The 25118-nt window shown below is 42.8% G+C and overlaps 1 protein-coding gene across 1 annotated transcript in view; it reads right to left on the bottom strand.

The window, feature by feature from the left end:
• CABLES2 (Cdk5 and Abl enzyme substrate 2) overlaps window positions 1-22635 on the bottom strand; it is a 48588-nt gene extending 25953 nt beyond the window's left edge. The window contains exon 1 of the mRNA XM_075011966.1: window positions 22157-22635. Coding sequence (XP_074868067.1) covers window positions 22157-22635 — 479 coding nt within the window. The remainder of the gene's footprint in view (window positions 1-22156) is intronic.
• Between the last annotated feature and the right edge of the window lie 2483 nt (window positions 22636-25118).

The following is a 25118-nucleotide window of genomic DNA, read 5'->3' as shown; positions in this document are numbered from 1 at the left end:
TGACCACTGGTCAGGTTCTGCCAGATTAAATCAAATTAAGATGATTTACTCTGTTTTAAGCAGCTTTATCTAGATGAAGAAGCTCCTAGCCTGGAGCTTTATGAAATGGACTTCAAAGGATTATAATGAAAGGGGTTTCTGGAGTGCTCAGTACTATGTGTAAAGAAAATTCTCCAGAGTAAGATGTCTTAAAGACAACTACCTTGGTACGTTGAGATATTTTAAACTACCTTAAAAGACAGCCACCACATATATTTAACATTTAGGAGTTCAAGCAGCATGTTACTTAATCCATAATCCTACATAGACTAAACATTTTATGTAGCAAGTACAACATTGTAAATAAAAGTAATTTCAGCTCAAGCCAATAAAATTTTTGACCTACATAGCAGGGAAAACTGGCTGTTTGCTCCTACCTACTGTAGGTGACAAGCAATCAAGTTTACTATTACATGAAAGTATCTTTGCCAAGAAAGTGGTTCAATACTAAAGAAAACTTAAGAACACAGTGTCTTAAGTAAATATCCTTATTTTCAGAGAGGTAGCCAAGTTAGCCCGTATCTTCAAACAAGAAGTCCTGCTGCACCTTATAGACTAACAGACATTTTGGAGCATAAACCGTTGTGGGCAAAGACCCGCTTCGTCACATGCATGAGTATTTGAGTGGGGGGGTGGTCTCAGTAAAGGGAGGACCAGAGCTGACAAGGTCTATTCAGTCAGGGTGGATGTGGCCCATTATCGGCAGTTAATGTAGAGTTGTGAACATCAAGAGACAGAAAAAAAATAAAGTTAGTTCAGTCAGGGTAGGATGTGGCCCACTGTCAGTTACTAATGTGGAGGTGTGAACATCAAGAGTGAAGAAACTGCTTCTGTAATGGGCCAATCACTCCCAGTTTCTGTTCAATCCTTGGTTGATGGAGTCAAATTTGCAAGTGACTTGTAGCTCTGAAATTTTGCTTTGGGTTTTATTTTTGAAATATTTTTGATGTAGGACTGCTACTTTTAAATCTGTTATTGAGTGTCCACATTAGGAACTGAGGCGGGTCTTTGCCCATGAAAGCTTATGCTCCAAAATATCTGTTAGTCTATAAGATGCCACAGGACTTGTTGTTGTTTTAACATTGCATTTTGATTAGTGAATATTCCCTTCTTTTCTGAAGAAGTGAAAGTCCTTTCAGGTCCTGTACCTCATTGTGTTAGCAAAAGAACAGAGATTTACTGCAGCTGATTAAGTAGGGTCCTTATTCTCCTGGAACTTTCAGTTGGAGTAAGGGCTCCCAGCCACCTTGCTGCTCAATTGAAAAAACTCCAGCAAAGGGCTGCAGGAAACAGAAGGTAAAGATGTCCCACTAAATCCCAGTGTAGACAGGAAGATGGTGGAACTAGCTGACCAGTAATTTGACCATGAGAAAAAAGTAAAGAGACAAAGGAAGAAATTGACTGGTTACTACTGTTTTAAGCGCAAGAGCAATGATTGGATTAGTCACTGAAGACCATTAGTGCCTCAAATCTATACCCAACTAACCCAAGCAAGCAGGGACAAGTAAAGGCAGATTAAAATGTAGAATCCCAACTATCCTCAGATCTTATTCTTAAAATAGCAGGGACATCTCCCAATCCTCTCATTTTAAGAATCGGTGTATTTAAGTTGAAGATTCATAAGATTGTTCTTTAAGCTGTAAATGTTTGAAGACCAAATCATGTTTAAGATGAAGAATCCAGCTGTCACCTTGACAGCTCATGATGTTATTTCCTTCTGGCGAGCCTCACTGGAAGAAACATGCAAGCCAAGGTACGTGAATGGATTCGCCTCCTATAGCCTCTGTCTTCCAACATAGTATCTCAATTGAATTGAGAATTGCTGTGGATCCTACTAGATTTTTTTTTTTTTTTTTTTTTTTTTTTTTATAAACAAAGTGATTCTTGTAATGTTGACCAGTCTTCAGTCTTAGTTTGCATGTTGGTTAAACAGTCATTTAGCATTTATTAAATCATGAGCAGAATCTAAATCCTATATACCGTTAAACCACAGTCATGTTGGATTCATCTCCACTTTTCCTAATAATGAAGTCAATGGCAAAGTTGAGCAGGACAGGCAAGAATGCATCTTTGTTTGACACCGGTGTCCAAGTTAAATCATTCCCCCAAATCTATGTTCCCTTTAATGGTGCATGCTGCACCACATGAAGATGATAATTATTTCTGCTGGCATACCATGATGCAGATGTTCCAAACTGAACGGCAATGAAGGCTGTCAAATGTTTTGTTATAAATCTATCAAAACAAAAAAAGCAGTCATGTTGCATTTTAAAGACTAACAAAATAATGTATTAGGTGAGAAGCTTTTGTGGGACAGACCCACTTTTTCAGATCAACTTCAAATCTATCAACTTTATGATGAGGGGATTATGCCACCTGATGCTCTCCTTCAGTGATTACTCTTAAGGTGAAACTATGGTGGAGACATGATCTTCCAGGTGGAAATCCAGCCTGCTCTTCCTTTAGGTTTGCCTCAACTATTTCCTTCATTCTGCAGAAGCCTTTGCCGATCACTGAAAGGGAGTACAGTATCTTGCCAGCTACTAAAGTCACTTAGATCACCTTGCTTTGGTATTTTGAATATAAAGCCATTTTCCTTGAGGGTTTTCTTAGTCCCACACTGATGGAAATCCCTGAATTTTTCAATAATGGTCTTATCACAATGCCAATTCCCCAGTTACTTGGTCCTCATCTTCAGCTTTCTCAGGTTTACAGCTTTTTACATATGTTTCATTTCTTTGTGTGTGATGCAAGATGTTAAAAGGTCTAGTTCTAGGTTTCTGATTTCTTTGTCAAAATCAGTAAGTTTCCTGTAACGCTGGTTAGCGCTTCTCAAAAGTGCTATGCCCATCACACTCTTCTAGTTTTCTGTCAGAGTCTTTCCTTGTTATCCTTTGGAATGTCTATACTATACAGCTTTTAGGAGAGCATTCCAGCCAACAAAGCAGCATTTACGCTTGCTGTAGCAAAATTTTTGTCAATGTGGGGGGTGTGTGTATTTGAGAACTTGTGAACAAATAAAGTTTTGTTGATCAATTGCAAATGCAGATATGGCCCTTAAGACACCCTTTTGCCAGAGTCAATATGCCAGTTGGAACCCTGCTGTGTTGATTTGCTACCATTTTTTCTAGAAGCTGGGTCAACATTCTCTGTTCTCATGCTGCTTTTTACTTCTGTATCTCTTGCTTTTATTCTTTCTGAAAGTATGTGAGGAGTTCATGTTTGCTTTATCTTTACAAAACATTTACTGCAGAAGTGGTCATCAGATCTTAAGCTCAGCATGGGCTCATCAGAATTTCATGAGAAGGCTCATGTTTGAATCTCTCCTGATATCCAGGATGTTTCCTGCAGCAGAATGAAACAGTTTGTACAGCTGCTGGTACAATGGGCCCTGAAGCACCACCAGCATTTATGCATGAAACCGAATTCTTGCCAGTTTCATGGATCTTCTCCTGTGGGGCCAGGAAGACAGCCAAGGGGGAAGCAAAAGTCTGATGCTACTATAGGAGGAGTTTGTTGGGTGGGGGGAGAGGGGAAGGGAAGAATAGCAGCCAAGAGAATTGTGTGTACCTTCCCATGGGCTCTCACACATACTATAGCACTCCACAAGCAGGAGCAGCGGAATCACACTCACAAGGTCCAACATTAGTTTCACCCAGTGATTGTTGGAGAAGAGATTCTTTGCGTCAGCACTGGCACAGAATAAGGCTTTGGCTACACTGCAGAGTTTTGTCAATTAAAGTCAGCTTTCATCAACAAAACAGTGGAGGTGTATGTACTACCACGCTCCTTCTGCCGACAAAACTCCTCTGTTTTGTCACTGAGAGGCATAGAGCTGTGTGTGGAAGTTATATTGACAAACTGTCAGCATAGAGACTGTGCTTCATTGTAAAAGGATGTGTCTCACAATGCCCATCCGCTGACCTGGTGGATCTGCTCGTGCTGTGGGGAAAGCAGGCTGTGCAGTCCCAGTTCTGCTTCAGCCACAGGTGCTTCAGTACCTACAGTAACACTTCTTGTGACGTGTTGGATAAGGGCTACGAATGGGACGCTCATTAGTACCATGAGAAGATAAGGGAGCCGAGGTAGGTGCACCAGAAGGCAAGGGATGCCATTCTCAGTGGCAACTCCACTCCAGATTGCCAACAGCCCCATGGACATTTGCTGCTGCTGTTCAGTTACAGCAGGTAGAGCTGTCCTTTGCTCTGTATGTTTCAGAAGTGGGTGAAGGGATAGAAATGTACAAGACTAACTGTAAATGCCTGGGCGGCACATTCCCCCATGCAGCTAAGCAGACCACACTGAGATTCCACAGGAATCCTCCAGAGAGCTTTCTATCAAACTGTTCTGGAGGTACCTGCCAGTCCACTGCCAAAGGTTCCTTGGCAGAGATGTTCTTTTCCCTTATCCATTCTAGGAAACTTGTGCAGGGACCAAAGCAGCACATAGACCAGCAGCACAGGGACCCAGTCTAGCACACATGCATGCAGAAAATGCACCCTTGCATACCATCAGGAGTGAGATATCCACTTCAGTGACCTCCACCTATGAAAAATGGTGACAATTTACAATATTGTTCCTCGTCATCTGTAGTGATACATGCGCCTCCCCGCCCCCCCCCAAAAAAGAAAAAAAAAAAAACAAAAAACCACACCACAAAAAAACAGCCCACAGAAACCCTTTGCCCCATCTTCAGCCTCAACGCTCGGGTGCAACTCAACATATTTAGGGCATTTGCCAAGCTGTGCACTTGCCACAAGACAGTGAGAAACAGATTCATTTTTGATAAAGATGCATTAACAATCATGCTTCTGTTTATTGTTTCTTGAGTTTCTGCAGATGCAAACTTCAGGGAAACCCCCTTCACATGCAGAATATAAAAAGCTGCATGTGCTGAACAAAGTCTCTCCTTTCTCTCCACTCCTCTGTTCCTTTTCATGCTACCGCTGTCCCTTCCTATACAATTTCTTTTCCTTGTGTTTAGACTCTATCTAAACTATATCTGCTGCACTTGGCCAAGGCTGACCACATAAGCATGGAACACACACAATCCTAGCAAGCCCATGTGTGTCTTTGCATGTTAAATTTACTGAGGAACTGAAACTGAAGACTCAGAACTTTCAAGCAGCAAGAGATGGTTCCACTGGAGCCATTCATTAATTTTTATAAGATTAAGTGCAGGTGTAGCATGTCTGTAAATAAAGATTTAACTGTAGATATTTTAAATGAGAAATTTAGCATTTTATTGATGTAAAAAAAATCAAAAATCTCATTTAAATAAAATAATTGGATTTTTAATTTAAAAAGGGTTTGAATTTAATCTGCCCTGTTTGTACCTGCAATTGCTAATATATGTCTACCTAGTTAGCTAGCCTAATTTCTGTGGTAACCAAGCACCGTTTTTTACAGCTAACCAAATATGGGAACTACAAGCCCAAGTCATATATCCAGTTGAATCCCCAGTTTTAAATTCTGATGGCCATGACAGAATACATAGTAAAGAAATCAATTTTAGTGACCATACTGACCCTTTCAGTCACGTTTCGTTATTTACTACTCAGCATCTGCATCATATGCCATTCAAATTGGGCGTGCAACACTGAACTAGACCAACCAGGTATATTTCAACCTCTGTTATTGAGGGATTGGTTACAGCCTTCACAGGCAACTTTTAAAAGTTGTATGAACATTACAAATTGGCTCTGCTATGTATTTAAACAGTCAAGCTTCTATCTTCTTTTCTACTTAGCTTCTATACCACTTCATCACTGTAGTATTCAAGCTCCTGCCACTTCGTTATTGACTAGAAGTAAAAGTAGTCTTTTTAAAATCAACTATTTGCTCAAAACTTTTTTTAAACAAATAACTACTCATATTTACATAGTATATGGTTTATTTTAGTTTTCTTAGATGTACACAATATTTCAGGGCCCAGATTTTCAATAAAGCAAAATGTCCATTACCAGTAACGGCATGTAAACCAGGTAGCAAGACACTCGCATAGCCAATTTGCATATGAAGCTGCAAGTCTTGTATAAACACAAGTAAAATATCACTGGTTTGGCAGAATTTTTTTAAAATAATTCAGATATCGATGCATAGCCAACCATATTTTAAATTTCTATCAATTTCAATTTTCAGTTGCACAAAAGAATTTAATGTATCAGGCTCCTAATACCTAAAAAATTAGGTTTTATGTGTAGTAAGAAAACTAGTAGTTACACTAGTGCAAATACAGAATATAGGGTAGATTTATATTGCTGTCTGTACTGTTGAGCTACCAGATCTCAATGTTTGGATTAATACAAGGAATCAATATTCCCATATTCTGCTTTGATTTAATGATTTCACACACTGAAAATATGGCCAACTTGCTGAAAAGCTGCTGGCTTCATAACAGATCTCACCCCTTAAGAACAGCTGCAGGTCACCTGCAGAAATATAGTGCCTAAGTGTTTGGAATACTGCCTATCCACTTATATGTATGTTTCAGAAACACGGTGTTCCCATTGCTTTAGTCAGACATGCTACATGACCCAACAACATACCACATATGAAATTACAGTAATAAATCCCATTTCTATAATCTCTATTTTTCTCCAACTGCCTTTTTTCAGACAGCAACTGAGCACAAGGCTCCTCTTTTTAATGATCTCATGGGCTATGAAACACGTCTGAAACACTGTCAATCATAGCAACGTAAGTGCAAGACTTTTCTTTAAAGGTAGAATCTTTCTATGCCATCATATGTCCAGCAGTTCTAGGAAATACACTCCTGCAGGCTGCATTAAAGCTTCTACAAAGACATCCTGAGAACAAAACTCAGCCATCTAATAAATATTTACCTGCCAGCAAAAGTACCTGGGCATGAGACTCCAGGTAATTTTAAACACCACATTTAAATCTAATTGTGTCAAAAGAAGCACACCTTCCTAAAAGCATGGACTGTTTGTCCACTAAGACATAAACCCTTATTTTCTGTCATAGCTCAAAAAAATTCTCCCCATCTCAGGAAATCTAAACTTATTACATTGGCATATGCAAAAAATGTCAGAGCACACAGTGGGGCCCTCACAGTGAAATCTGCATTGTAATCCTATAATCCACTCCCAGAAGTTTACTCTTAAACGTGTTCTAAGATGACAGATTGCCAGAATACACAAGCAAAAGATGAGTACAGAAGTTTTAGTAACCGTGCTCTTCCACACAAGAGCTCAGACACGAACAGAGGAGGATGTGTGGAGTGCCAACTGTGATATTTTGAGCCTATTAACATAGCATCTAGCACAGTGGAGTCCAATAGGAATTCAAAGATCGCCACCCTTGTGGTTGTCTTTCCATATTTGCCATATTCCCCACCCCCGCTCTCAATAAATGCCATTGCCCACTCAGAGCCTGGCTCCCCCTGTTCCCCGCCCTCAAATACATGCACTCACCCTCCCCCACAGCCAGGCATCCCCCCAATTCAAACTGAATGCTCTCCTCTAGAGCCAGGCACCCCCAGCCTCCCATTCTAATTCAATGCCAGCAACTCGCTAGAGCCACCGCCACTACGTACTTCTCCCACCAAGCAGTGGAGCATGGGCATGGGGTGGGCATGCAGCTCCTAGGAGGAGCGGAATTTGAAGACTCCAAGAGCCACATGATACTTGAGACATATTTGTCAAAACGCGGTGTTCTATTCGCCACGTTACAGCAGGCGCACACATTGGACACCACGGCTCTAGAATGCTACATTCAGATCCTGACCTCAAATACCTTATGAACATGCAAACCACGCAATTAGCTATGCACTTGTATGTTTTTGGGGTGCAACTTGGCATGTGGGTTCAAAAGTGCATCTCTGTGAATCCTGTCCTCCTGTCTTCTTTTAGGTTATGTTTCTTCTACAGTTTACAGAACTCATGGAAATCTCAAACAAGCTAGCTGAATCTGCACTCATACAGGTGTTTGTCTTCATCAAAAGCTTTTTATAAATCATAACTCAGAAGAGGACCTCAATGGGATGCAGATGGATTTCACCTGCAATCTTTGTAAGAATCTGTGGTGGATTTTTTTTTTTTTTTATTACTGACCATTTTAAAATCAAGACAAGAATTTTTTTTATTTTTAAAAGATCTTTTTTAAGAACTATTCTGAGGAAGCTCTATGACGATGTGGGTGATCAAACAACATTCACAGGGATCCCGTCTGGATTTCGAATCTCTGAAGGCTGATGGGGGTTCAGGGACTTCCTCTTTCCAGGGAGTTCATTTTTCCCTAAATATATGGGGAGAGTCCAGCGAGAGGGTGGATAGGATTGGCATAGAGAGTAGAAGGGAGAGACTGCTGTAACAAGTGGCTGCCATGGAAGGAATAAGGAGGAATGACAGGTAAGTGAATGTGAGACTACACCTCAAAAGATTTGATACGTCAGATTCCACAATTGTTTTGTTCCATACAGAGGAAAAAAGTTGCAGTGAACACTGTTCAAGCGTATTACTCCACCAGGTATGCATTGTTTTACAACTAGATAAGGCCTAATGCTTGGAAAGAACATGCTCAAGGTTCACTGCATTTTATGTATCATGCAGTTTTGGTGCTGAGTGTTTCAACAATTCAAGAATTAAAGAATACCTTGAAAGTATCATGAAAACCATCCATTATACTGAAACCACCAACACAGCTATGTCTGCAGTTCTGTAAAGCATGCTGAGAGTTTTGAAAATTCCAGCTTTTCTTCAGAGAGCAACATCACATGCAAACAGAGCAACCACTTATCACTAAATCCCCATTAAAGTCGTTATCGGCTTTTTCCGACTTTCCTATTTCTGCCAACCCCCCCACCTGGCCCCACTCACAGAAAAGTCTCATACTGACTCCTCCACTACTATACAATGCAGTCACTCTCTGTTGAAGACATGGGACCAAGGCATCTTGACAAAAACAAACAGCAGCAAGTCAGGTCTAAGTGGAAAAATCTGGTTATCAAATGGTAATGCTTTCTTTGTAGTTATTTACTGAAATGCATATTTGCCAGCACTGGAAATTTGTTTTGATGACCTAAACAATTCATATGCATATACTACTCTGAAAGCCAACTTGCACTCCACTGATGGAATAAATGGTAATTCATTCACATGCCTCTTTAAAAGAAAAGCACCCAAAACAATAGAACTGCAGCATCTTCAAGCTGTAGAACAAGAAAGGCACTTGTATGGAATACATTTGTAAAGAGCTTTGATTCTAGTTATTTTATGCACACACCCCCATCTTTCCATCAGCCCAATATCCTCTACTATTCAAAGCCAAAAACACGAGGAAGGGCTTCACCACCAGTCCTGGTTCTCTTCAAAAAAAATCAAGCCCAGATGCCACCTGTCACCTCCTAGATTTCTGATAACTAATGCATTCTCAGAGGCTAACACTGGGCATATTGGAGCAACTGCAAATATGGTATTTACAAAGGTTATTTAGATTGCACAAATTCCTCTAGATGGCACTGGGTGAATGACAATGTTAGAACCTTCTCTCCAACCTTCACACTGTCATCTCTGTGGTCCTGTCCATACATAAAGCATAGACTGATAATGCGTGCACTATCTGGGTCACTGAAGACGAAAACCACAGATTGCATTTGGAAACAAAGCTCTTAAAACACAATGAATGGCCTCAGTGTGTGATAGTTGAGAACAGTGCCGAACATGTATGCTACATTTAAAAAAAAAGCGTTAAAAGGAAGTTATTTAGAAGTTTGCATGGGCAACTATACTAGAGCCATTTCCCCAGCTTCCAGACCGTTGAGGCTTGTATATACTTACTGGAAGATCAATCTGCCATGATTCAGTTTAGCATACCTAGTGAGGCTGCACAAAATTGAACAATCAGGGTGTGCCACCGACCCCTAGTACTCCTCACAGTTGTGAGGAACAACAGAAGTTGACGGGAGAATTTCTCCTGTCGACCTCCCACTGTGAGGACAGTGGTAAAAACTGATTTAAGATATGTTGACTTCACCTATGTAATTCTTGTAACTGGAATCGTGTATCTTACATTGATTTTCCCCCACTAGTACACACTTGGCCTTAATCTTCTCTTCAACTTAAATATTCTTGTAGCTTCTTCTGAATGCAATTTCCTAGGGATTTTTTAAATGAATCAAGTGTTATAAATGTGTGTACTCTTGTTTTTAATTCATCTTCCCATAATGCAGCATGAACTCCAAATCCTGCAACACAGATGTCTACCACGTAAATCACAGGGCTACCAACCTCCACTAGCAGCTGGAGAAAGTTGTTTTTCCAGAGGTAAAAATGGGCTGCTGTTACCATGTGCTGGGCTGAACTGAATGCAAAAAATTCCCGCCTTGTGCAAAAAGAATACAAGGTGGGGGCGAACCAAACAACAGGGGAGGAATGGCCAGATGCCAGGAAACGGCCACTTACCACTCAAGATGCATGATGGAAACATCTAAGACTGAATGGGGGAAGGATTGGGCCCACACTAGGAGGCTGCCTAGTTTGTGAAAGAGATGATTAGAACAAATGTTAGGGTAAAAATTTGCATGTAACAAAGTTTCTTAGCGTATGAGAATTAGCTGGCTTGTTTTGTTTATTTTGGCGTAACTCACTTTGATCTGCCTGTTTTCACTTGCAATCACTTAAATCCTACTTTTTATACTTAATAAAACCCACTTTGGTTGATTATCAAGCCCAGTGTTAAAAATTTTTACCTGGGGGAGAGGGGAAAGCAATCGCTGTGCATCCCTCTCTTTCACTGATAAAGAGGGTGAACTTAAAAGCTCCCCCTGTGTACACCTTTTATACAGAGTAAGACTGATTTATTTCGCCTTTTGGTCCTTGTTGGGAGCTGTGTTCATGGATGCTGTCAACAGTTTTATAGCTGAGCGTGTTCTGCATATGTGATAACCTGTTGAGGGTCAGTAATTAACTCTGTGCCTGGGTGAGACCAGAACTTCTGACCCAGCAGCACAGGGTGGTGGGGTGCCAGAGACAGGCTGGTGAGCTAAGTAGAACCACTAGCACACTGACTGACAATCCCAAGGGGATCCCTATGATTCAACCTGTCACACAAGCCAATAAACCACCAGTGGAAACTATAACCCAGTGCTTTTCATAAGCAATCTTGGCACCTTGCCACCTTCCCCCACCCTGGACAGACTGGAAGGCTGAAACAGACAATGATCAGAGCTGCCCAGGGAGCCTGGTTCTTGCCGCCACTCCCCAGAGCATGCTGCTGCTGGTGGGCTGCAAGGGTGGAGGGTTCCATCTGGCTTCCTGCCCCCCTGCAAACATGCTCTGGGGGGAGAGGAGGCCCTGACCTACCTGAGAGGCAGTGAGGGGTGCTCCAGTGCAGCTTCTGCTGCTACTAGTCCAGCCACAGTGGTCTCTGCACTCTGCCCAGACTCACTTAAGCTCCCATCTGGGCTGTGTGTCCCAAGCAACCACCATGTGTGGCTCTGCCCCAAGACGTGCAGATGCCTAGGGGAGGGGAAGGGAGCAACACCCCTATTCCCTACAAACTACACCTGTGACACGGCTGCTTTACTTAATGCTATTATGTCCATGTTAAAAAGTGGGCAAACATGGACTTCCCACTTTTCAAAATGTGGGGATGCATAACCCTTTGGTTCTGGCACCCCTCAGTCTTGGTGCCCCTCCCCCCCAAATTTTCATCAACATCTGACTTCACCCCCTAATTAAGGGCACAGATTTTGGTGTCAGTGACCCTCTGATATGATTACTTTGCTTACAATGAAGATCTTCAATTTAACAGCTGCTTTCTCAAGGGAAAAGTGTAATAATTTATCACACACCATAAGCATAATAGCTAAAAGCCAAAGATTAGCTGTGTAGGAATTTAAGAGCACTATATTTGAGGAAAGCCAGAATGTTTTTAGCTCAGGGCAATCAGTACATAGGAACACCCCATTTGTGTTACTGAATCTAAATTTCACTTTATTTGCTTGTGTGACTGAGTACTAAGTATTTTTTAAAATTCTGAATAAACCGTGGAGCAAAACATTTCTATAGAGGATCACAGGCATCTCCAGGCATGTTTAGCTTGACAGCTACATAGCTTTAACAATGTGTGAAAGATATACAAGGTAGATACTGAAGTTTCTTTCCAGCTACCCAAACAGTAAAACCATTTATTCAGAGGGAATTTATAGAACTACATAAATATTGGTCACAGACTAGCTATTGTGCTTATTGCAAAGAACAGGCACAGACACAACTGTTTGAAGGAGCTCTCTGAACTGGTGGAAAATAATCTGCACTACCTGTCTCATCCCTCCTAGTGAATAGCTTGCAACAAATGGAAATACACATCCTAGTGCTATTAAGCTAATACTGCACATGGATTGGTTTGATGAGTACTCACAATAATTTCTCTAATCTTATGTCAACAGTACACAGCAGCACTGGGGCACGTACTTCAAATACACACAAAGTAGAATGGGCAGCAGTTCAATTAGCTAAGCATTTGTAAGTATGAACAGTCCACTTATCTGCAATTTTTGAGGAGAGTGATTCCTGCTTTAAGACTTGTTATGGTAAAGAGCATCCAACTGTATGAACACTGACTCACCACACACTCACAGCTCTCAGAAAGGGGTAAACAGCTGTTGCACACCATGATCTCTCTGAACTCAAATGCCAAAACCTGAGGGAAGACACTAACTCATAAGTTTTTGGCGGAAAGAGTCTTTAAAAAGGTGAAATTAACACTGCTTTGAAAAATAAGAAGATTCCAAAGAGATTTCAAAGTTCAAGAATGCATTTTAAAATAGAATGCAGTGATAGCAAGGGATAACACAGGGTAGGGAGTGGGCTGCATGAGTAGCCCTACATCCCGGTGGATCGCTACACTGTGGTAATCAAGATGGTCTCAGAGAATAGAGCAATTACCTAGAATTTGCAAGGTGTACCAACTGAACCATAGCAGAGCTTTGAATGGCTGCAGAAGAAATGCATGGTTCACACAGCTGTAGGCAATCGGCACACGCAATCAATCACTTCATGTACCCTTGCTTAAAGGGTGTCATTTTTGTAATACCGGGGGGGAAAAACCCTACATGGGTGAAAACTAATGATCAGGAAACTGTGCAAGGATAAAGGTAAACAAAATCCTCACCACTGCAGTAAAACCTCACTTGTCTACTGTGTGGAGACAGAAAAACACTGAAAAAAAAATTGAATGCAGCAAGTTCACAAGTAAGCAATTTAATTCCCCATCAATACAGATATCTGACAATCATAATTTATGGTATTTCAGTAAATGTATTTATCGAAGACTACTGTGTAGCTAATGAAGTCCTGGTCATAAAGAGCCCTTGCTACAGAATTTGATAGGATATTTTGCTGAGACATTGGGAGGAGATTACCCCCATTTATGCTGTCCATTACAAAATGGTTATATTAATACAGCTCATGAGTACACCTCAGTTGGAACCCTTCACTTTTCACTCTCTCAGAAGAGGGAAAGGACTGAACTGGTATAGACACAATGTTAGTTTCATTTCTAGCTATGGCTTCCCCGGAACAGGGCTGACGCAAGATGGCATGAGTGAATTACAGGCACAGAAAACGGGGCAAAAAGACCAACAGAAAAGGCACAACTACATCCATCCTTTCTAGAATATACTTGATTCTAATGTCTTTGTCAATGACATGTTCACAAGAAAATAACTGCTTTGAAAAATTACAGGAACTATATACAGATAAGAACTGCAAGTTTAATTAATCTACACAGAGATTTCCCTTGATTGTTATCTTAAGATACTTTTGAAAGCATCTTGAAGCTGAGAAAGTGGGTGTTAATCTTTAAGGTGCTATAGGACTGCTTGCTATTTGTGAAATACAGACTAACATCACTACCCCACTGAGTTTTTTAAAAGCTGCTAGTCCCCTTTAAAGGATGTTGTCAAATGATCTCACTGTCAGTCACAATGGAAATTTTGCCTAAGCACTCTTTTGCCAGAGTCCAAAGTACAGCAAACCATATGTTTTCTGCAGCCTAAACTCTTTCACAGACATGGCTTACCTAGTGGATTTTTGTTGTTGCTTTGTTGGTGAATAGTGAGCATGAATATTAGGATGATTGGTGAGCACCACAGAAGCTAGCCATGCAAATATTAACCTTTACACCTGCAATTTGTTTACTGCTGAAAAGGCAGACAGACAAGTTACATTTGAGAAAAGAACTGGCTAAATGGCGAGTGGGCTAATGCCTGACATTTAGACAAAGTGTAATTTCCCAATTAATTCATCTGTAGAAAGCACATCCCACTATTGTACTTGTGCCTGCAGACTGTAAGCTCTGCAAAAACTAGGGACTTTATTTGCGATCTGCTTCTTGTAAAGTATTGTGCAGTATCAAAGCACATAAGGTCTTACAAAAACAACACATGGCATAGAAAGCAGTCTATATCATGATCCCTCTGGCAGCTGGGGTCTCAATAAGGAGCTCATAAAGCATTTTACAAAATTTTGTCCCATAAGGATCAAATGTGTGTTTGCAGAAATGGCTTAAAGATAAAATGTTTCTTCAAGCATGAATGACAGTGCTGCAAAGCACAACATCAACAGACCCAGATGCTTGGTCAGATACTTCTGCCACTTTACACACAATTAATTTGATAGTCACTATCATTGACAAAATTAACAGCAGCTATTTAAAAATCTTTCTGCCTTAACTGTAAGTCATATTTTAATAACACCCACCTACTAAGATGGTCTGAATCAATTTAAGACATTCCTGATTTACCAGCAAAAACACATCAGTATTTTGAATAGTTCCCCCAATTGCTAAACTGAAACCAGCTTAATTTGGGAAAAGTTAAGCGACTGCACACAGAAAGTAAAATGGCATTGTGACTGCTGGGGCTTTGATATGGCCCAGATATTTGTTTGCAGCCTACACTAAATGCACAGATATATTTCACTATTATACTCTGTTTAGTACCATACCAAAATCCCACCAGCACATAATAGTGTCATGTACAGTTGCTGCTGCCATTGTTCACACTTTCACAACCTGGCTATTTTCAGAGCCCTCAGTTATCTCATTCCATGGCAAACTCCGCCTATTTCAGGCACAGCTGCAGAAATTCATTAAGACCTGGCAATGCTGCTCTGTTCCCTATTCACCTCCCTCTCCAGCCTCTCATTAGCCTTTTTCTTTGAAAGAACAAAGAATAGAGCAAGATGGAGGAAAGAGGGAGGCGGGATGACAGGGAGAAAAAAGGTGGTGGTGAAAGACAATATTTGTAGTTTTAGATATTCTACCAGCTTGTAAGCACAAAAGACAAAAGGTTTTCAACTATCAGTCTCTTACCAAAACAAAAAAGCAGTCCACTAGCACTTTAAAAAAAGACTAACAAAATAGTGTATTAGGTGATGAACTTTCATGGGACAGACCCACTTCTTCAAAAGCTCATGACCTACTAAATTATTTTGTTAGTCTTTAAAGTGCTATGAGACAGCTTTTTCGTTTTGATAGAATACAGACTAACATGGCTCTCTGTCACCAGTCTCATAAATTTGAGAAGTATAGCCAGCAGCATTTTAAAATTGGGCATTCACATTTATAAAACAGCTCAAAAAAGAAATCGCTGTTCGCATGCATATTCTGTCAAGCAAAATATTAATGAGGGGGGTGTTGGAATTTTCCACCCTGAGGGTTTATCTTTACTTGATCACTGTATAGCAGTGGTGAGTAACTGAGCATCACGTCACTGACTAGTCACATTTAGACCTGAGCAACTGTGTTCATAACATCAGCCAATATTCATTAAACCATCCACCTAGTAGAGCTTAAATTAAAAGGTTTGCCTTGCAAGACCTGGCATACTATAAAGTCTTCAAATGACAAATTACAGACATTCATAAACAGATGCGCGAGGTACATCCTACGCATCAATAGCAAGACTTGGTCATAAATGAGGAGCTTTGGAATGGAGCAAGACAAGAACCACTGGACATTCAAATCAAAAGAAAGAAGTGGGGGTGGCTAGGCCACACACACAGAAAACCATCAGCCAGCATAGTCTGTCAAGCTCTCACATGGAACGTACAAGGAAGACTATGACTTCGAACAAAGTGGAGAAGATCTACTGAGACTGGACAATTGGAGTACTCCTGGGGTCAGCTAGAAGTTTTGTCCTGAGACGGAGTGAAGTCAAAGAGATTTCTAGATGACCTATGCTCTACACAGACTACAAAGTCTTGGTCTATATTGACCAGTCATCTGATCAGCTACCTTCTGTTTGCCAGAGGCTTGGAATGGGCAAGAAGGGATGGATCACTGAGCATCACCTTGCCTGTTTGTTCCCTCAGAAACATTTTGTATCGACCACTGTTGGAAGACCAAATACTGGCCTAGATGGACCTTCAGTCTGACCCAGGATGGCTTTTCTTCTCTTCTTACTTCAGCTCTTCCCAAAAGCATTCAAATATTAACAAGCTCTTCAGTGAATCCACATCCTAGTTACCGACACTGAGTAAATATATTTAGAAGGGTCTCAATGCCACAGAATCAACAGTGGTGTAACTATTCTAGAGGCATTGGGTATGTTATGAATACATTGATTTGAAACTTATTTATGAAACAAATAGTTTAAGCAAGCCCCACCATCCAGCAAAAACTGAAGATGTAATATGTTATATAGAATATCTACTATTTAAGTTTCAGAATTCCACAATTCTTTCCCCATTGTTTTGTAGATTTGGGATGATAAAACATGCAACTATTGTGAAACATTTTCTGTTCCATATTATGCAGAAGATGCACCAGCCACTGTATGTGATGGAATTTAAAAGATCCCACATGAACAGTAGAAGCCTACTCCATCGAAAATACACAGCAGAAATTTTTCATCCTTTGCAGCCTCACTGACAACTTTCCAGGTCCCAAGGCTGAGCCTAGTTATTTATTACAACACCACAGACACGTACCACAACTCTTCAGAGAAAAATGTGACTAGGCTTTGAACTATAAAGATTACCATCCAGATTACATACCAAATAGGGAGAAGTGACCTCAAAACAAAAGAAGGGACATATAAGACTGTTTGTGTAATACACTGTGTTAGTTCCTTAACTTGGCACAGGAAGGAGGAAGAGCCAGCACTGAACAGTAATTTACATATCCAGCTGAATTTCTTCACCCTCTGTTGGGTGTACATTGTCAAAACTGCATGCACACAATAGCCCTCCTATGCAACACGCTCTTTAAGAAACTGAGGAACCACTTGATCAAAATTCTTTACAATAAGCAAAAAATGATTAAAAATGAACTCTGAACTTGAAATTCTCATCAACAATCAGGCATCCATGCAAGACCCTACAGAATGAGGCTTTACTTGTAATAGACAAGAAATTTATAAAACACTTCCACTTCCTATAAAAAAAGAATAAATTTTCTAAATTACTTCATACCTCAGGATACTACAACTACAATAACAGCTCAGCTAATAATATTGTTAACCTTTCCAGCAACCAACTCAGCCCAGCAGAAGAGTTTCTCTTATCCCGGGGTCTTTCCTTCTGCCCTACTTCCTCCATGAACTTAATACAATTCTGTGGTGACCATGAAGCCTTCATTCACCACCTCTATCTAAAGGAATTCTTCCAACACAAAAAAAGGTCTGACTCTCGACCCCTCCTACCAACACCAAAAGAACTCTGTGTGGACTCCCCCGACGGTCATAGTGAAAGTCTGGATTTCTACATACAATGCTTCCGCAACACTGCTCAGACTGACATTTTACGCAAACAATGCCAAATGAGACAATCTCAACTATGCTGAACACTATGTTGTCCAGAGTCTCAAAAATAACCCAGACATTATAATCAAGCCAGCTGACAAAAGGGGTGCTGTTGTCATCATGACAGACTATGAACAGGAGGCAGCCACACAACTCTCCAACACCACATTTTACAGACCTCTCTCCTCTGATCCCACTTTGGAATTCCAAAAGAAATTACAATAACTACTTAAGGAACTCCCTGCTGCTGCTATGGACCTTATTCACTCAGACACACCATATGAGCCTCATCCTAGATTATTCTATTTACTTCTCAAAATCCACAAACCTGGGAACCCCAGATGACCCATCATTTTGGGTATTAAGTATCGGAGGGGTAGCCGTGTTAGTCTGGATCTGTAACAGCAACGAAGGGTCCTGTTACATTTTGGGTATTGGCACCCTTACCACCGGACTATCTAGTTACGCAGACTCTCTCCTCAAACCCTATGACACCAACACTCCCTGCTATCTCCAAGATACCAATGACTTTCTGAGGAAATTACAAACCATCAGAAAAGTTCCTGACAACACCATCCTTGCCACCATGGATGTAGAGGCTCTGTACACTAATATTCCACACAAAGACGGATTACAAGCGATCAGGAATACCATCCCTAATGTCATCACAGCCAATCTGGTGTCTGACCTCTGTAACTTTGTTCTCATCCACAATTATTTCTGATTGGGGGACAATTTATACCTCCAGATTACTGGAACTGCTATGGGCACCTGCATGGCCCCACAATATGCTAATATATTTATGGCTGACCTGGAACAATGATTCCCCAGCTCTCGTCCCCTATTACCCCTCCTCTAGTTACGATACATTAATGACAGCTTTATGATTTGAACCCATGGTATGGAGACACGAGAAGAATTCCACAGAGATTTTAACAATCTGCACCCCACCATCAATTTATGCCTCGCTTACTCCACGCAAGGGACATTTCCTGGACACCACAGTACAAATCAAGGATGGCCTGATCAGTACCACACTCTACCAGAAACCCACTGATCACTACACTTACCTACATGCTTCTAGCTTCCATCCTGCACACATAACTAGATCCATTGTTTACAGTCAGGCCCTTAGGTACAATTGCATTTGCTCTGATCCTGCTGACAGAGACCAAAAACTACAAGATCTTTACCAAATATTCATAAACCTGAAATTACCCACCAGGAGAAATAAAAAAAACCAAACAAACAAAAACAAATCAACACATCCAGATGAGTACACAGAGACCAGCTACTCCAAGATAGGCCCAAAAAAGCCAAGAACAGAACACCACAGGTCATGACCTACAGCCCCCAACTCAAACCACCACAATGCATTAAAGACCTACAACCTATCCTTAATCAGGATGCCACATTCCAGAAGGCCCTAGTGACAGGCCTGCTCTCTCCTACAGACAACCTCCCAGCCATATTAGGATTCTCACCAACAGCCAGTCTATACCAGAGGAACACTAATCCTGGGACTTTTCCTTGCAACAAAGCCTGTTGCCAGCTTTGTCCACAAATCTATTCTGGAGATACCATCACTGGACCTAACCAGGTTAGGTCACAGAATCACAGGCACATTCTCACATTCCTCAACTAACATCATACGTGCCATCATGTGCCAACAATGAGCAGATGCTTTGTATATTGGACTAACTTCAAACTCTCTTAGACAAAGAGTTAATGGGCACAAAACATATCAAAACACTCCTGATCCACAAACTAGTCAGCCGACATTTTAATGGAGTGGGCCATTCTGTTAATGACTTAAGAGTTTGCATCCTACTGAAGAGAAATTTTCATACTAATTTGGAAAGAGAGGCTGATGAACTCTCTTTTATATTCAAATTCAACACATTAACACTGGTTTGAACCAGGATGCGAAATTTCTGGGTCATTATAGGGGCTCTTTTGCATACTTGGCTTAATCTAATTCTTGACTCTTCCTGCCCCCCACAACCCTCTACTCTCTGATTTCCTTACCTTGATTTTTTTTCCTGATTTGTCAACTTTGATTACCATTTTTGGTTCTCTATGCCTTAAATATTGAGTCTGTTCTGGTGTGGCTATGGTCTGAAGAAGTGGGTCTGTCCCACGAAAGCTCACCTAATAAGTTATTTTGTTAGTCTTTAAAGTGCTACTTTACTGCTTTTTTGTTTTGATAGTATATAGAGTAGCACGGCTTTCTCTCTGTTACTAATACCCCTCCTGTGTCTATTGTCTCCTAAGCACGAACACGCAAATGGCAGCCAGGGCCTGCAAAAAAAGACCTTGTGAACATTGCCTCGTACAACCTTGGTAGACAGGTGTGCTGTGCATGAAGATATTGCAAAGCAACACTGTTTCTTTAGATCTTATGCAATAAATATTTTGTACCATAATCTGCAATGTGTAAAAAAAACTAAACATGACAGTTGGACCATCTTTCCTTCTTACTGCAGGAACTAAAAGAGCACCTATCACTGTTGTATTGCATGCAGGGGAAGGGAAGTGGGAGTGGAGGAGTGAGGAAAAAGATGACTGAAATGGGTCACATCATAAAAACTTGTGTAGCTATCTTCACAGATGCTGGAACCTTCATGTATCCTGGTAACAGTGGCCTCTGGATCACAGGCCATATCAATTACCTTCAGCGGCACTGAATGAGTACATTGGTCAGGTACATCAGAGAAGCTGTTCAGCATTACAGGACTAACAACATTCCTATTTAAGCACTGTAATCAACTTCTGAAATTAGCAGACTACTGACCTTGAATAAGGGGCTGTTATTTTTTGTGCGATTGTTCTGTCTCTCCATAGTCATGCTAACACTGTATGATTATTTGTGAGAGCAGGATAGCTAGAATAATCGTTTCAATTTAGAATTCAGAGCCTAGCTTTACGTGGGTTTACAATCCTTATTTTTAGACCAACAACAGTTTGGGTCTTTGCCCACAAAAGCTTATGCTCCAAATTATCTGTTAATCTATAAGGCGCCACAAGACTTCTTGTTCTTGAAGCTACACACTAACACGGCTACCTCTCTGATATAAGTTCCCCTAAACAGTCCAGTCATATTTTCTTCACTGAAACACAATGTACTCATCTCTAAAGTTCACCCAAGAACATCTATAGCATGTAAGTCATTAACGTTGTTCGTGAAACAGTAGCGTGAACAAGAAGTAGAAAATTCAAACAAGGTACCCAGAGAAGAACTGAGATTAAGGGAATGACTATACTTTTCTATCACTACACACAGAGTTGCAGGTAATAGTATCAACATGATAGGAGCTGGGTGTACTGGTTTCTGAACAGTTGGAATCCTTTAACAACTCATAACACTGCCCCCACCTTTGTCACTGCATCTCCAGGATTTGTATTACTTCAAACATGTTTTTTTGATTAAAATATGTTCCAAAACTACTCCTCTCTCCCCAAAAAAGTTATTTAAAAATCTGACTTCTCAGTGCACCTGTGTCACTGTGCTAGCAAATAACTAAACGTTATCCAAATAAGTAGTCTGTAAGGCTCAAAGGAAAAAAGCTTTTTTTTCCTGGGAGAAGCATGCCTGCTAGTAACAACATATCACCTCAGGGTAAGAACTCAAACACAGATCAGCCGATTCGTGCTCAGCCTTAAGCAAGACAGATGTGAAAACGACCTCCTAGATGTCAAGCTGATGAGGAACCTCCCCCAGAGTTCAGTGGCTGGCTGTGATGAAAGAGACAAAGGGAAACATGCGCCCACTCTCATAAAAACAAACATGCTGGGGTGCAAAGGGATTAGTAGTACTTAACCGAACCGACCCCACAACAGCCCTCCTCTCACTTCGGTAACCACAAGTCACTCAGCTACAGGCTTTCTCCTAAGGGAACCCCACAAAAGACGGAGACGCACGCTTAGAGCAAAGCGGGTGCCGGTACAGGAAGGCGCCACACCAAGCGAACAGCTTTGGGGCACACCCCCCATCTCTGGTAGATGCCCCCAACTTTCTGAGCCAGGCTCTCAGACGCCCAGGAGGCCCCTCTCACGCTCATTCCCACGGCACCGAGGTGCCTCCCAGCTGCTCCTAGGCTGGAGAGGAGGTCACGGAGCTGGCCAAAGGGGTCTCAGCCAAGCCCCCCTGGGGGACAGGACTCGCCAGGGCCATACTGGTGCAGGCGCACAGGGGGATCACCCCACCTTCGCCTGCGGTGGGGGGCGAGGAAGTGGCCCTGCTCGGTCTCAGCCCACACTAGAGGCCTCCGGGGGTAAGGGGGGGGCCGCACAAGCATGAGGGGGTTGACGGGACCCAGGCGTCCGGGGCCCAGCCGGCGCGCTCACCTTTGCCGCTGCACGTCCAGCGTGAAGCAGCCACCGCCTCCTGGCGCAGTCTGCGTGGGGCTAAGCAGCCCCGGGGGCCCGGCGCCCGGCTTGGGGGGCCCCGGCAGGGCTGGCGGGGGGGGCGGCAGGGGCCCGACCTGGCTGCCGAGGAGCAGCTGGGGCAGAAAGGCGGCCAGCCTGGGCGGCTCCGCCTCGCCCTTGGCCCCCACGGCGTGAGCAGGGGCGGCCCCGCCGAGCGGCAGCTGGGCGGGAAGGAGCCGGGGGAGCGCTCCGGCCGGCTCTGCCGCCTCCTCCTCCCCGGCCGCAGAGGGGGGCGGCGGCTTGTGCGGGGCGAGGCCGGGGGGGCGCCCGTCCAGGGAGATGTTGTTGAGGAAGTAGAGGGCGGCCTGCCGGCGCCGGGAGTCGCCCCGCTTCCGCGGCGGGGGCTGCTCCCGGGGCGGTCGGCGAGCGGGAGACCCACACGCCGCGGCCGCCGCCATCCTCTGCCTCGGACGCAGGCTGCGCGGCCAGCCCAGCACCTCGGCCAGCCGCCGTCCGATTGGCCGCTTCGCGGCGGTATGCAAATGAGGGACGGACCGATTGGCTCGACTTGCCCGCCCCCTCCTCCTCTCATTGTCGGGCCCGCCCCCTGGCTCTGCGGGCTTTACTGGGTCCTAAAGCCGCTAATCTCAGGGCGCACAAAGGGGCATATAGCAGGGAAGGGGAGGGGGGCACAAAGGGGACGCCAACCCACGGGGTGGGGCACAAAGTGACCAGCCCTCCCCCGGGATGGGGGCATAAGGGTACACAACCCCGAGGTGGGAGCACCAGGGAACACTCGCCAAATAGGGGAGACAAAGGCGAGACACACCCCTCAAAGGCAGCCAGCCCGTGGGCATACAAGGATACGCGCGCCTTGGGACTGGCAAAAGGGTACCTGCACTCTAAGGTGGGCGGTAAGGAAGGCACCTGTCTCGAGGGCCAGACACGAGGAGCACGAATTTGTTGTGCCCTGGGCTGGCTGTCGGTCATGGTGCAAGTTATTTACCTTCTGTCTGACCTGCACCACCTGGAAGAGTAATCCTAATGTGCTCCCTATCAGGGCCTTGAGGGGCTAGTTCATTACCATGCCCGCTGTGTTTTGAAAGTGTCAGAGTTTTTTGGTGTATTGTTTATTAGCAAGAATCCTTGCTGTACTCAGCATGGTAGGGGGTGCTTACACTGTGGAGGGAGATTTCAAGGGTTTAGAGAACGGGTCAAAAATTCTGAATAAAAAAAAATATCAAGCTGGGTTGCTGCTCCCAGTCTAGGATAGCTAGCCTCTAAACACAGACGACACACACTTTCAGCCCTGATGGCAGGTGACAGTAATAAATGCAGCCTTTGCTCACAGGTTTAAATTACAGCCTGCAGTTAGGTTCCAGGGGTCCTGATACTTTTGTTTGAAATATCAGGCAAGGTCTTATTTTGTGTTTTAATCAGGGCCGCTAGAACAGCACCATTCTTACTGCCATAGCAGCTGGCAGAAGAACTATACTGGGGGGACTTGTCTGGCAGTTGAATTTAGGACCAGAGGATCTAAAAGCATACAGTGCAGTGAACAACTCACCTTTGCTAACAGAAAAGATGTGGCATACTCAAACTCTACATGTACTAGCCACTTGGGGGAAGCAAAGGGTAACACAGGGGAGTGTCTTGGCACCTTATAGACTAACATATTTTGGAGCATAAGCTTTCGTGGGCAAAGACCTGCTTCATCAGATGCATGAGACTGACGAAGTGGGTCTTTGCCCACAAAAACTTATGCTCCAAAATATCTGTTAGTCTATAAGTTGCCACAGGACTTCTTGTTGTTTTGGAAGATACAGATTAACACAGCTGCCTCTCTGATACAGTGGCATGTGTGGGTCATGTGTTGGGAAGAGTCACTGGGAGATGTGGTGAGTGCTTCCTGGAGCCAGCCCTGCTTCCCCTGCTAAACTTTGAGGCTGCTTAGGGAAAGGAGTACAGTTAGTGGGAGGGGCAGGCTTGGAGACACCCCAAGGCAGGGCACAGATTATCCAACAAGTTCCTGGCATGTACTGGGGACAATACTTTATTTCAGAAGGAAGAAAAGCTACTAGGGGAGAGGCTGTTCTAGGTTTGATTTTGACAAATAGGGAGAAAGTAGTAGAGAATTTGAAAGTGTCTGGCAGGTTGGGTAAAAGTGGTCATGATATCGTGGAGTTTATGATCCTAAGGATCGGTAGGAGGGAAAATAGCAAAATAAAGACAAGGGATTTCAAGAAGGCAGACTTTAGTAAACTCAGGGAGTTGATAGGTAAGGTCTCATGGGAAGTAAATCTAAGAGGAAAAACATTTGAAGACTTTGCAGTTTTTCAAAGAAACATTAAGGGCCAAAGAGCCAACTATTCCACTGCATAGGAAAGATCTGAAGCATGGCAAGAGAGATCTTGGATGATCTTAAGAAAAAAAGTCTTACAAAAAATAGAAACTAGGTCAAATTGCAAAGGGTGAATATAAACAAATAACACAAGTATGTAGGGGCTAAATCAGAAAGGCCAAGGAACAGAATGAGATCAAGCTAGCTAGAGCCATAAAGGGTAACAAGAAAACATTCTATAAACACATTAGAAGCAAGAGGAAGACTAAGGGCGGGGGTAGGCTAACTACTAAAGGAAGAAGGAAACGCCATAACAGAAAATCCTCATGTCAGGATAAGAATTCACTGGAATTTTTATCCAAAAGATGCCACAGACTCCTAATCCTAGCAACCTACCCCCATCATCTGTATTCCTAGGTCTTCTTTAGCAGCTCCCTGGTTTAACTCACTGACCTCTTCAGTCCTCTTTGGTTGCTGAGTCTGGGTCTCAAGGATGTCACCTTAATTCACCCTATTTGTCACCCCCTCCCAATCTGAATGCCCAGTGTCATGACCAAATCCTTTGGAGCTCATCTTGGTGCTTCACCAACAGGTCCAACA

The sequence above is a fragment of the Carettochelys insculpta genome, chromosome 17 (assembly GCF_033958435.1).
Source record: "Carettochelys insculpta isolate YL-2023 chromosome 17, ASM3395843v1, whole genome shotgun sequence".
In the NCBI taxonomy this organism is placed as follows: domain Eukaryota; kingdom Metazoa; phylum Chordata; order Testudines; family Carettochelyidae; genus Carettochelys; species Carettochelys insculpta.
This window is presented reverse-complemented; position numbering and strand designations above follow the sequence as displayed.